General features: G+C 56.7%; 1 protein-coding gene across 1 annotated transcript; it reads left to right on the forward strand.

The window, feature by feature from the left end:
- Positions 1-2,215: 2,215 nt before the first annotated feature.
- On the forward strand, positions 2,216-12,950 carry GPR156 (G protein-coupled receptor 156; the record flags this gene model as incomplete). The annotated part of the gene is made up of 7 exons (XM_010146442.1): positions 2,216-2,320; positions 4,881-5,017; positions 7,309-7,444; positions 7,985-8,095; positions 9,105-9,230; positions 9,702-9,797; positions 12,714-12,950. Coding segments are annotated over exons 1-7 (948 nt in total), but the record flags the coding sequence as incomplete, so codon positions are not given.
- Positions 12,951-13,471: the final 521 nt, after the last annotated feature.

Genomic DNA, 13,471 nt, shown 5'->3' on the forward strand with positions numbered 1-13,471 from the left:
GTTGCCTTTTGGCGACAACCGCACTGGAGCTTGCTTCGTTGCATACTAATGAGTGCTAATTGGCCTTGGCTTATCAGCGTTGTGCGGGAGCCATTTGCGTAATAGTGGGATGGGGGCTGGGGAAACCCCATGGAGCCAAGGGGGTGGCTTCCTGGGGGGGACAGGGGCTGAACTGATGCTCCCTATGGCAACATCTCCGTTTGTGAGCCACCGTGGGGTTGCGCCGGCTGGCCTCACGCCAGCCTTAGCAGTGGTCCAGCTGGCAGGGGGGCTCCCCCGCTGACATGGCAGGGGTTGCAGGGGGTATAGGGGGACCCCTTGTCCTTAAACCCCCCTGGGGGCATGGGGGGGAGTCAAACCCTTTGGGAGGCTGGGCAGCACTCGCCTGCAGGTCTTCTCAGCGTTACAGGTTCACAGCTGCTCTCACTCCTGCCCCCATGCCTGGGCATCTTATTTACCTGTGTTATCCCTGAACTGGAGCCTGTCTCCTCCTCCCCACTGCCCTTCTACCCTTGTTGCACTCCCTGGTGCTCGCTGCAGCAGCCGGCTGTCTCCTGCAGCCCTTGTCCGACGGCTCAGCTGGAGCGATGAGGGGCAGGGACACCTGCAGAGGGTGGTCCTGCGGGGGGGCAAATGCCACCATAGTGTGCTGCAGGGAAGCTTGGCTGAGCGGGCTGGCCCCAGCCCTCAGGAAAAGCCTCTCTCACGCGGGTAACACCGTCAGCCTGTCTAATGAGTGATAGATAACGAGTTTGTAGGATGCAGCGAGCTGATCGGCGCTGGGGGCAGGAGGGCCAGACCCACGGTACGTTGGGGCTTCTACCAGCCCCAGAGTTGCGGTCGTTGTTTCAGAGGTGGCACTGCTAGTTTTGGACGAGTGACCCACTGACCCTGACGTTTTGGAGCTGGGACTCATAAGGAACTTCTCTAAAGCTGAAAATCTGTTTACACAAGCTGAGAACGACACCCGTAGCTTTTCTGGCATCTGAAGCCTGATTGTCCCTGGTGAAGAACAGCACGTTTCAGGCCAGATCCTGGTGACCATGCTTCATTTTCACTTTCTTTCTTTGCTTGCACGATGATGGGAGTTTTCCCAAAGAAAGGACTTGGGAGGGGATCAGTGTCGAGAGTAGCGTGGGGTAGGACGAGGCACAGGGTGTGAGCGCAGGGGATGCTCAGCCAGGGAGCAGCCCAGAGGACCACGATACAGATAATTTTTTTCCTCCCACCTGTTGTTAGGAGCAAATAGGGAGCGGGCCATTGCACTTCCACCCCAGCTGCTAATGGCGGGAGACTTGCCCGTGGTCGTGCGCTGGAAGCTAATTAAGACCGGTGACAATGGTAATTGAGTAAGGATGCTGGAGGATAAGTATGACCTCATGTCTAAAATGGTAATGAGGCCTATTAAAATCCCCACCAAAAAGAGATGAAAGAGGGAACGGAGGCAAAGGTGGTGTGAGGGGAGCGGGCGCAGGCGGGGGCAATACCTGGCAGCCAGTGTGCCAGGAGGGATGGGGAGCACAGAGATGCTGGGCTTCTAGATCTCCTTAATAACCAGCCCCCTCCTCAGCTAGCCAGGCTGCCGCTCGGGCCACACTTTGGTACCCGTGTCATTCACCCCTGGCTCGCCCAGGCCGGGCTCTGGATCCCGTTAGGCGATGGCAACGCTTGTGACTGTTGTTGTCATCACTTTGCTGGAAGAAGGGACCGCTCCAGTTCACTGGCACTGGCTGATGGAGTCTGGGGGGGGCTGCAGAGGTGTGCCCTGAAATCGCACCAGTGTGGGAAAACACGTTGGCGGAGGAAAGCTGCAGCGAGCTCGGGGTGTCAGGGTGCCACACTCCGGCTCAGATTGGCACGGCGCCTGGCTCTGCCACTGAGGTGTAGGGGCCAGGGGCCGCTGTGACCCTGGTGTATGTTGGTTTGCAGAGTGGCGTAGCGGGGCTCGGGATGCCACCGTGCTCGGCGGGGACCCTGTGCTGACTCACCTTGCCGCAGAGGACAACCTGAGGGACGCCAGGAGGTGGGCGCTCCCCATCCTGGCTCTGGATGTGCACCGCCTTGCTTTGGGTAAGCTCAGCCTCGGGCTGCCAGACCCCTTCCCTGCACCCTGCTGATCTGGCCTGTGCCAAAGGCTTCTTCTTGCTGGAGAAAGCCGACCTTCGTCCTTCTGGCAGGGGCAGAAGTACGGCTGGATGACGGCTGAGGATGTGCTATGGAGCCAGGATTCAACTGCTCTGAGCTCTGTGATGGCAGCTCCGGTTTTGGCAGCCAGGAGCAGCAGCAGCGGGTGCTGCAGGAGCTCTGCACTGTCACAGTGGTACGTACGGAGATGGGGGAGCCCTCTGGGGCATAAGGTTGGCTCTGCAGGAGTGGACTTGGGTGGAGGGATGGAAAGGGGGGCACAGGGGCACAGCCACCAAGCAATTCTGGCCCAGCCGGAGGCTGTGCGCCGTCACCTCTTGGGATGGCCTCCAAGACAAGCCCTGCCTAGATGACACCCAGCAGTTAGGCAGAAGGTGAGGAAGCAGGCACGACAGTCAAACAGCCCTCCCGCCTGTCGGCTGGCATGACAGTCGCTTAGGAGTGGCCTGGGATGGTCTCCTCTGCCCATGACCTTTCCCATCCCCTGGAACTTCAAAGTGGTTTTTCAAATATGAATAGAGCAGGATTTAATTAAAAGTCATCATCTATAATAAACGGTACCTCTCCCCCCACCACCGAGGCAGTAGAAATGACAGACGGGTGCGTAGTTGCAGTTGGCTGCGTGTGAGGCTGCTGGATGTGCCGGCGAGGCTTGACCCGCTCGGCTCTCCACCACGTCCTGCACGACCACGGGCCTTTAATTAGCAGACTGTAAGCTGCTTGGCTCCTCTGGCTCTGGCAGCTGCCTTACAATTAATATTCCCCCTGCTAGGGCCAGGATTTACTCCGCTCAGCGGCAAACGATGCGCTCCATCGGCTTCAAGTAGCATCAACATCCAGGGAAACCGCCGTTGGGGGGTGTGTTGGGAAGGGAAAGGTGGAGACCACAGGGGTGTTTGTGATCCCTGGGTAAAAAAAGGCAGGAACGCTTTGGGCAGCAGCCGGAGGTGGGAAGATACTGCTGGGGGGCACAGCTGGGAGGTGAAGTGTGGGATCCCTGCGTGGGAGTCCCGGGATGCTGCATCCACCCTTCTGGCAAAAGCCAGGTGTAAAACCCTCAGGCTCGACCAGGCAGGACACAGAAACAGGATGGCGTTACAGCCTCATACCGGCCCCGAGCAGCCCCGTCGGCCCCTCTGAGCTCCAGGAGGTGGGAAGATGGCCCCGATTCATGCGAACGATGGGGGTGCTGCCCAGCGAGCAAGCGTCGGTGCGAGGGGAGGGGGACTGACCTCCCTGACCATCTCCACCCAGAGAGCCAAAAGACCTTCCGGGAGATGGGGAGAGGGAGGAGGAGGCGGGGAGCAGTTTGCAGGAGAGAGATGGGTATCTCCCCAGGGATCCCTCCACGCCGCTGCACAGCGGGGCTGAGCGCGCGGGAGGCTGTACCCCAGCGCAGCGCAGCAGTGCCTCCGCGACCAGCGTGGCACCAGCGCGTGAGCTGGCAGGAGCCTGCGGATCAGCCGTGCTGGCGTGGCGGTGACACCGTTTTGTTCTCAGCACTACTACTCAGCTTTATTTCTCCGAGCTGTGCCTTGTTCTTCCTAGCTCGGAAGATGCGGAGCCAGGCTGGGAAGAGGGAGGCGAGGCATCGACTCGAAACAACTGCCTTACTTCTCCCTGCAGATTTATTTCTAGCAAGGCTGGGAGCAGAAGCAGCCCCTTGAAGGAAGGATTGGGAGTTTGGGCAGCGGCAGCTGTTGGGAAAATAGTCTTCTGCCGTAGAAACTGCGTGTAGGTGAACTGGAATGCCTGAGAAAGGACTTGGCACAGGAGAAGTTAGCGAGGAGGTGTGTGATTCCGGCTCAGTCCTCATCCTCCTCCTTCCCCTTAAAGGGGATGTGCCAGCAGTTAAGTAAAAGTAACGCTTTTTTTCAAGGAAAAAGAATAAAAAAGATGACAGTAACATGCACACAAAGTATGTATGAGCGAACCCACACATGCACAGCCTGTTAAAAACACTGGAGTATGTTAGATCCGCAACAGAAACAGGTTTCTTGTTTCACGTGGGATCATTTTATCCACTCCATGTTAATCGGGAGATAGCAGAGAATATTTTTAAATGGAGGTCTAAGGCCAGGGAGAAGTGCCTCCATCGTGCCCGCTTGCGAGTGTCCCTCAAAAGCCAGTTCCCAGCTGATGCTCCCTAGGACCAAGCCAGTTTCCAGCCGGCTGGGAGACGGGTGGAGCCCGGCCTGGCGTGTCACTGCGTCACGCGTCTGACACACGCCGTCCCACTCCCTTTTCTGTTTTCTGCACCGAGGGGCAGCCCTGCTGCTGGCTCCCAGTCACGCCAGCCTGTTACCTGCTCCAGGTAAGGGTGAGGGTGGGAGCCGAGCGTGCTCCACCCAACTTTCCAAAGCTGCGTGCTGCAAGCTGGGGTGCCATGAGGTCTTTCCCCAGAGGTTTCCTTCCATAGAAGGACCATGGGGAACCGTCACCTATTTTCCTTTCTCCCTCGACCAGGGCTGCCTGAGGTTTACAAGTCACTTCATTCCGCATTTAGCCAGTTGGCCATAGGAAGAGGGGTCCAGCACTGCCCTCCCTTCAGCGTGTCCTGCCTACACACGTCTCCTCAGCCCAGCCCGCGGGGCTTGGTCTAGCGCCAGGGTGTCTGCACATGAGGAGGGTTTGGGAGATGTGAGTTTGAGTCCTTTCGGGCGGAGCAGGAGCACCCATGGCAGTGACCGTGCCAGCAACGTCCTCTTCCTCCTCATCCCTTTTGCCTCCCCCAGACATCTTCTGACCGCAGTGGGAAGAGCTCCCCATCCTTCTCTGCTGCCCTCCTGGGAGTCGTGTGGACATTCCTGACTGGAGGAGTCCTGCTAGCGCTCTTCTTTCTTGTCTTCACAATTCGCTTCCGCAAGAACAGGTAAGGGCTTCCCTCTTCTGCCGGGAGAGTTCCGCTGAGCTGGAGCAACGGGGTCGGGCGCCTTCAGGACCAGGCTCTGAGCTGACGGCCACCTAAGGGTCAGGAGGGTACAAGCCTGAAGGAGCAGCACAGGGCAAACGAGCAATGCCAGGGATACCGCAGCTCTCTCCATCGCACCCAGTGTTGGTGGAGACGGTCCTGCTTGGAGTGTGGACAAGACAGAGCACGGATGCCCTGTGGCATGGTACAGGCAGCAGCACGTGGTCTCATCCTGAACATGCTGTTCACTGTCAGCGGGAGCGAGCAGGAGAGCTGGTCTCCTTCCCCACCCCACAGTCCTGACAGCATCACGTCGAGCAGCGGAGCTCCACGAGCAAAGCCATCGTGCTATCCCCACTCTGCACAAACCCTTCCTGTTGCTGGGCCACCCAGAGTTTGAAGATACTGCTAATCTTTTTCGATCTTGGTGGCTGTTCATCTCCATTGGCGGGAGAAGCTGGCGGTGAAGCGCATCTTTCCTTGGTGCCGTTCAGTCTGCACGAAGGGTGTAGAAAGTCCCGCTCCTCCGAGTGCGGCACAAATCAAGCAGAAGGCTCAGCCATTCCTCGTAGCCCAAACTGGCCCAGCCAGCACTTAGCCTTCCTCAGCAATTCTGGATGCTTCCCTGTCTCCTTGCCACCTTCTCCCCAGCTTTTCTGGGCTCTTGGTTTCTCAGCTGCTTCCTGCCCCCCCCCGATACATCCCTCTCTCAAGCTTCCCCTGGCAAAGCCTTGGCGCTCCACGAGCCGCTGTTTTGCGCAGGGACGTGTGTGCAGCCCGGGCTGCTGCTGTTTCAGTGCTCTGGTTGCATTAAGGAATTTAATGAGTTCGGTGGCCACCCTAATTGATTACCAAATTATTTCGGCCCTTGAAGATATATGGAGAGCAAGCTGTAACGGCTGTGCGTTATTTATTTGCCTACTGACCCCGGGAGGGCGAAGGAGGCCGTTTCAGCGGGCAGCTGAGGGGGTGAGCTGGGGAGTCCCTTTCCCCGGGGGCTGGGGCATGGCGAGGAAGGCAGGGAGGGAGGTTGAACACCAGCTCTGCGTCTGCAAGGCAGACTCAAGGAGCTCAAGGGTGGAGGAGTGCGATGATTTAGCAGCGGGTCGAAGGGATGGAGCTACGCGGGGGGATGGCAGGGGCTTACGGCTTTCGCGTGCCGGAGAAGGGTGGCAGGTGGGGAGAGATCGGTGAGCCAGTTCTGCCCTCCCTGAGTACAGCTGCAGGATTACGAGTGACGGGGTGAAATTACAGAGGGGAAGCTGTAACCTGAACATCGCTGGCACCTTCCTGAAAGTCGAGGCTATGCTGAGGGTGGAACGATCTCCTCAAAGGAAGTGGAAAGCCGTGGGAAGAGCCTGCTCCTGGAGGCATCCGTAGGTGCTGTACCCAAAGCTTACTGCTGGGGACAGCTGCCCCGTGCTGCATTAGGGACGTTTTCCCCTCTGCCCCTTTGCCACAGAGGGCAGTGGAGGCAGATGTTGGCCTTGAAGTCGGCGTGGGGGGTGCTGAGCTGGGCGCTGTGTCCTGCTTGCGTGACTGTGGCTGCGCACTGCTGTGGGGATGTGTGGCACCGCCACGTGCTGACATGGGCACTGGTAGCAGAGGGACCTGGCTGTGGTGACCCTGTCACTGGGACAAGTTGCCCAGAGAAGCTGTGGATGCCCCATCCCTGGAAGTGTCCAAGGCCAGGCTGGATGAAGCTTGGAGCAACCTGGTCTAGTGGAAGGTGTCCCTGCCCATGGCAGGGGGGTTGGAACTGGATGGTCTTTAAGGTCCCTTCCAACCCAAACCATTCTGTGATTCTATGATTCTGTCTGCTTTGCCCCTAAAGCCCACGGCTTGCCACGGTTTTGCCCAGAAAGATGCTGGCTGAAGCTGCCTCAGGGATGCTTTTCCATGCCGCAGACACATGCAGGGCGTCGAGGTGCTGTGGGGCAAGCCTGGTACCCACCCGTTTTGGGAAGAAGGGATCTTGCTGTCCCACAGCAGGGTCAGGGTAGGGCAGAAGGAATACTTTAAGGATAGTGAAGCACTCCAGCAGTACCCGGGAGGGGATGGGGTATACGCCGTGGAGCACTGTCTGAATTTTTGGAGGAGCTGTGAACAGCAGGGGGTGTGGGACAGGATGCAAAGCAATGTCTCTGCATCCCTTATGGCCAGCATCATCCCTGTAAGAGGACCTTGCCCCTGCGCTGCCAGGTCAGGATGCTCAGTAACTGTCACCGCCTTCCCTGCTTTGTTTCCCGGAGGATCGTGAAGATGTCCAGCCCCAATCTGAACATCGTGACTCTGCTGGGCAGTGGCTTGACCTACACTAGTGCTTACCTCTTTGGGATTCAGGAGCAGAGCCTGCTGTCCGGAGACTCAGTAGAAAAGCTTATTCAGGTGAGCGGGGGGATGTGCTGGGACAGGTGCCTACACAAGCAGACGTGCACACACGTGTGCACAGGTGCCATGAGGCTGCAGGCAAGGTTTTGGGCTGCAAAGCAGATCTTCATCAAAACACTGTGTGATGAACCCTGCCAGACTGGGGACTGGGCACGGACCCGGGTGGGGAGTGGGATGCAGGAGACAGCACATTCTGCTGTCCTGCTCCACCACCGGGCAGAGGGTAATTAATGGATGTGCCAGCAAGTGATTTATTGGTGCTGGGCCCCTCCGTGCCCCTGCTGCTTGCAAGCTGCCTAGCTCTTCCTGCCTGCTGCTCCGATGGGAGCCTCTCAGGGTGAGGAGGAAAGGGCAGGCAGCAGGAAGCCTTCATTTGTTTCACCCAGCTCTCGGCCTTCTAGTGTCCGATGTGCCCCTCCAGAAAACCAGAGACACATCCCCACCCATCTGTATCGCATCCCTGGGTGGGAGGGTGCGGGGTGTCCCTGCGATCCCCACGGCTGTCCCCTCAGCCCCCTCGCTCTACCCCCCCGGCAGGTGCGGCTCTGCCTGTTGTGTGTGGGCACCTCCCTGGTGTTTGGCCCCGTCCTGGGGAAAAGCTGGCGGCTCTACAAGGTCTTTACCCAGCGGGTGCCGGACAAGCGGGTGGTGAGTACACAGCACCTGGAGGGGTTGGCAGGGGGGTGTCAGACTCCCCAAGGGGGATGAGCACCAGCAAGTTCCAAACCGAGGCGGGATGGTAGATAAACCGGCACATGGCAGGGATGGGTGCCACGGTGACAAGTCTGCTTTCACACCTAGCTGGGCATGGGCTCCTCGTTTATTCTGTGCAGTGGGGCGGGAGGGTTCCCACTCTACAGGCAGTCGTGTGCCCTGCCAGGCTGCCTGTTCCCGGGTGGAGTCCCAGCTCCAGCATCGAGCGAGGTCTTGTTCTCGTTTTACATTGCCCGCGGGCCTTCGTTCTGCTACACACTGGTGTTTGCGCCCAGCTCTGGGCTGGAAAAAAACAGGTACCCTCAAGGGTGTCTGATGCAGGGCTGTTCCCAGGTGGAGGGAGAGTGCACTGGGTACTCCTCTGCAGCACTGAAAGAAGGGGGTACAGCAGCCAGAAGGGGAATGGGCGCCACTTCTATAAATCTGTGCACATAACACTGCACTTAGAGCTTTTGGTGGCCGCTGTCCAACAGTGAAAAAAGTAGGTCTCAGATGGAAGGTGAGACAAGAGGGTTTGCAAGGGAACTGGGTACTGGGAAAGACTCCCATTCCTGAGGCACCAGGATCTGTATTAAGCTAGCAAAATGGTAATCTTGCTGTGTTTTTTTCCACACCTTTTTTTGTCTCTGCTTGTGGTATGGGCTTAAGGGATGATGCTCTTGGAAGGGCTGTTTTCTGTCATGGCATTTACCAGCTAGCCACACCGTTGGGGCGGGTTTATACCTGTCCCCAAGCCTGATTAGGTCACCAAGAATCTGGGAGCTGAGACAGAGATCCTGTGGCCAACTCAGATGTAGGTGAGCTGCTGGACTCCGCTCTGGGGGAGGCATTAGGATGGGCATGTCCTTTGGAAGAAACAACGAAAAGAGACCCAAGGGGTTGGAGGTTATTGGTGTCCATTCGCCCCCCGCCCCGGTAACGCTTACTTCTTGTGTGTTTGCAGATTATCAAAGACCTCCAGTTGCTGGCGATGGTGGCAGTGTTGGTGCTGGCAGATGCCGTGTTGCTCTTGACATGGGTATTCTCTGATCCAGTCCAATGTTTCCGAAGCCTTAGCGTCTCACTGCGGGTAAAGAGATGAGGAGGGGCTGGGAAGGGTTGCGCCTTGTCCTGTCTGATGTCTGTGGACAAAGTTGGTGGATGGTTAGGCGTTTGGAGGTGCTGTTTAAAAATCAAAACGGGAAGAAAAACAAGCCAGAAAGTCTTCTGGGTGCACTGGGTTGGGTTTGTGTCTGGTTTATTATAGAGATGATGCTCCGCTGCAAAATTTCCAGGTGTGTGCAGGTCACCTGGGTGACACAGGAGAGGTCCATGGCAGCTGTGGATGTTTTAGAGAAAGGTTTAACAGCCATGTTGACAGCAGAGTACCAAAATCTTCCTCGCTTTAACCCTCTGCTCCTGGCAGCAGAGCATTGGCCTTTCCTGTTAGGAATGTACAGGGGAGACCTGCTCAGATGTGTACCCCTGCCTGCCCATCGGTCTGTGCCTGCTCCCGGGCCGGGGCAGGAGGCTTCACTTCTGCCTTCCCCTTGCCTCCTAGGCGACAGAGAAAGGCATGACCTGCTCCGTGAGCCGGGTGCAGTCCTGCGCATCTCTCTATTCCGATCTTTGGCTCGTTCTCATTTTAGGGTTTAAGGTATGTAAACTCTTTGTTGATTCTTGTGCTATCTCACCTCCTCCCAGTCTCGCAGCCTAAACTGTTTAACGTGATTCCTAGTTTTGCTGCTTTCCCAAGCTACATGCCTACTGCAGGTTATGGCTACTCCTGTTTATCTCAAAAGTCCTTCCCACCTTGATGCTTTCTTGCATTTCTTTGTAAAAGCCCCTCTAGCCACTTTTCCCCTGCCTCACCCATCTCTTTTGTGTACACCATGCACATCCTGTCTCTCTATTTCCCTCCTTGCAACTCCCCCCCCTCATCTGTCTCCCTTTCGAAACTTGTGCCTTAGTGTTTTCCGAAGCACGCTTTTTCCATGAAGCCCCAGGGGACCGGCCACCACAGCGATGCCCGATGTGGCTCAGCCCCCGCGTCCTCTGACTCCAGATCAAGGAGGTGCTGATGCCAGGTGCTCGGTGCCTACCTTTACAGGATGTCTATCAGCTTAATTACACCGCTGCGGTACATTTTCACTGGTGTCGTTTTGCACGTGGCTGTTCTTCTTCCAGAAGAGTTAGTTATACTGATGTAACTATGCAGGTATAATTACCGCTGTAATTATCTGCGGTCTCATGTGTCTCTGGGTTGGCAGCGGCTGGACGCATTTCAGAAAGCCGATGTTGATGAAGCTTGTGAGATCACAGCCTTTCTTTGGGAAGGGCTCCATCTCTGCATGCAGTACAGGCAGTTCCTTTCTGACTCACTGTAATATAATACTCATTGACCATCTACCCAGAATCGTAGGAAAAAGAGCAGACAGAGGCCTCATGACATGGACAAGTCCTTCTCCCCCCTACACTTCATTTTAAAGACATTAGTCTAGCCTGCCCTTAAAAGTCCTGTGGTGCTAGGGATCATGGAATCATAGAATCGGAGAATGGTTTGGGTTGGAAGGGACCTTAAAGCCCATCGAGTTCCAACCCCCCTGCCATGGGCAGGGACACCTTCCACTAGACCAGGTTGCTCCAAGCCTCATCCAGCCTGGCCTTGAAGACATCCAGGGATGGGGCATCCACAGCTTCTCCGGGCAACCTGATTGCAGGGATTGCAGGTGCAGGCGCTGCCTGGGCTTTCCGTGCTGTGTCCTCACCTCTGATTTTGTCCGCAGGCTGTGTTAGGGCTTAGCCAGGTAGTGCTTTTGCCTACAGCTCCTACAAACTGCATAAAACATCCCCATTACCAGTCCCAGGTAGTCTTCGTTAGCGTTGCGTTGGACCTGACCCTGATCCTATCTACCTACGAGGGTCACGGAGTTATTTCTTTATTGGTTTCTCCGGAGTTAATCTGGACTTACACTAATGTGAGAGTAGGCTCTATCTCTGCGTGTACGTAGCACTTCTTTATCTTCCACAGCGCTAATGTGCTCAGCCCTTTGTGAAGCTGCTCAGTGTATTATCCTGGTTTTACTGGCACAGAGCAATGAACGGAAACGACTTGCCAAGGACATGCCTGGAATTAGGAGCAAAGTCCTTCGCTCAAGATTAAAACAAACAAACAAACAGCAAACTTAGTCCCGTGCTGACTGGAAGTCGTGGTTTACTAGACAGCAGTGCTGTTGTCTGAGTCCCAGACAGACTGTATGATAAATGGCACTTGGGTGCTGCATTTTTTTCTTGCTCAGGGATTAGGGGTTGGCTTGCCTCTGGGTCATGTGTGGAGGTTATGATCCAGTGCAGATCCTATGAAGCACGGTCAGGTGTCAGCCTAGTTCCCAGCGAGGCAGGTCTTGCTATTACCACCCTCTGCTTGAGAATCCAGGGTGCTCTGAAGTTGGGAGTCTCACTGAAGACCGTGGATGTGAACCTCTCTTGCCCGTAAGACTGTCGCTCCAGAGCCTAACTCTGGCAGTGGCCATCGCGGTCATCAAGCAGCCACAGCACGGAGGGGTCCAGAAGGGTCTACACCTGCACCACGGTCCACAAAGCACTTCTTGACGTCCAAATAACAATTTAATATCTCAGTAAAAAGCCGACAGTTGCACTTACTGGGTAGCACAGGAGTAATGCAGAAGTCAACTTCCCTGTATTCTGGGTCCTTGCAGGAGCCAGGATTTTGTTAGATGGTATTTCCAAACGATCCTGAAGGAAGACCATGCCCTGTGCTACAGAGGTGGGCAACAAAATACTTGGTGCTTCCTGCCAGTGCACCCAGGGGAAGGAGGGGTTCAGCCTGCCGGGTAGTTTAATCCCGGCACGCTGGGGAGATGCAGGCGTGGGACACTTGAGGGTCAGCAGGGTGAGGAAGCCTGCTTTGAGACAACCGATGTGCTCAGGGGGAGGGAGGGCCTCTGCGTACAGAGCACTCCTGTAGCCCCTTTCATTGCTGCTGGAGTCAGGCAGGAAACAGCGAAGGGAAGAGAGAAGAATTGTACCCGGCAGTTTCCTGGATTTCTATTTAAAGAGGCACCAAGTACATCCTCTTCCCTCCACTCTAAACCTCCACTTCTGCCTTGCTTTTTCCTTCTGAATGTCCTTCTGAATCTCCTTCCTGCTCCCTCAGGGGTGTTGCTGCTCCTTGATGGCACCCCACCGCTGCATCCCCGCAGGGACCGCCATCTCTTGGCTCTCCATCTGCCCAAGGGGAGGTTTTCACGTCTTGCCTCTCCTGGCCATGCCCTGCCCCGCTGCATCGCCCGTGGCATCGCCTGTGCCCCTTGTTGGGGATGCCCAGGGCCCACCGGCGCCTGCCCCCCAGCCCCACTGCTGACGGGCAGCAGCACGCCGGGTGTTCGCTGCGGCGTCACCAGCGCGCGCTGAAGGTCTGCGTTACAGATCAAAGAGCGTTAATTAGGGTTGCGCTGAGTGTATCTGAGCTCACTGGGCTCGGTGCGAGGTCGGGGTTGACACCATCAGGCTGTAATTTTCCACGCTCTGGAAACCTTTTTTCTGCTTCCAGAGTATCCTGCTGCTGTATGGGACCTACTTGGCTGGTCTGACCGACAACGTCAGCTCCCCGCCAGTCAACCAGTCCTTGACGCTCATCGTTGGGGTCAACCTCGTTTTCCTGGCTGCCGGTACTGTCTGCTTAGTTCACCGCTTCTTCCGCGCTTGGCACAACTTGCTGTTCGGTTTTACCTCCGGAGGCATCTTCGTGTGTACGACCACAATCAACTGCTTCATCTTCGTCCCCCAGGTATGCTGCCACCGCTGTCCCGCCACCGGGCTGGCAACGGGCACGTTCTCGGAGTTCAACAACAGCAACTGTGGGGATCAAAGCACTTATTTTCCTGCTTCTTTCCCCAAATGTTCGGGCTCACCTGCACAGCTCATCCTCCAAGGCCCAGTGGCTCTGCTTCCCCAAGCAAGTCCCCTGAGTCCCCAGGAGTGCCTGCAGGAGCGTGCTGTGGGTGGCAGCCACCGAGGGCACACGTGGAGGCGAGGCAGCTGCTGCCCTCCTCCTCCTCCCCTATGTGGGTGGTGGGATTGGCCCTTCACGCGGTTGACCTCTCCTCAGGCTCCACACGCACGCTCCCACGGAGGGTTTCTGCCCACAGCAGGGATGGAGGTGGGTTCTGGCCATCCAGATGGCCTCGTGGCCACTGGCGGTCTCCAGGGAGGCTTATCCTCCTCTCTGCTCTTGGAGGAGGGAGCTGGGTCTTGCCACAGGCAAGGGGGAGGACACGGAGATGTTTTGAGGAAGTCTTTTGTGGCAAG

Source organism: Eurypyga helias, unplaced genomic scaffold (assembly GCF_000690775.1).
Source record: "Eurypyga helias isolate BGI_N326 unplaced genomic scaffold, ASM69077v1 scaffold28122, whole genome shotgun sequence".
In the NCBI taxonomy this organism is placed as follows: domain Eukaryota; kingdom Metazoa; phylum Chordata; class Aves; order Eurypygiformes; family Eurypygidae; genus Eurypyga; species Eurypyga helias.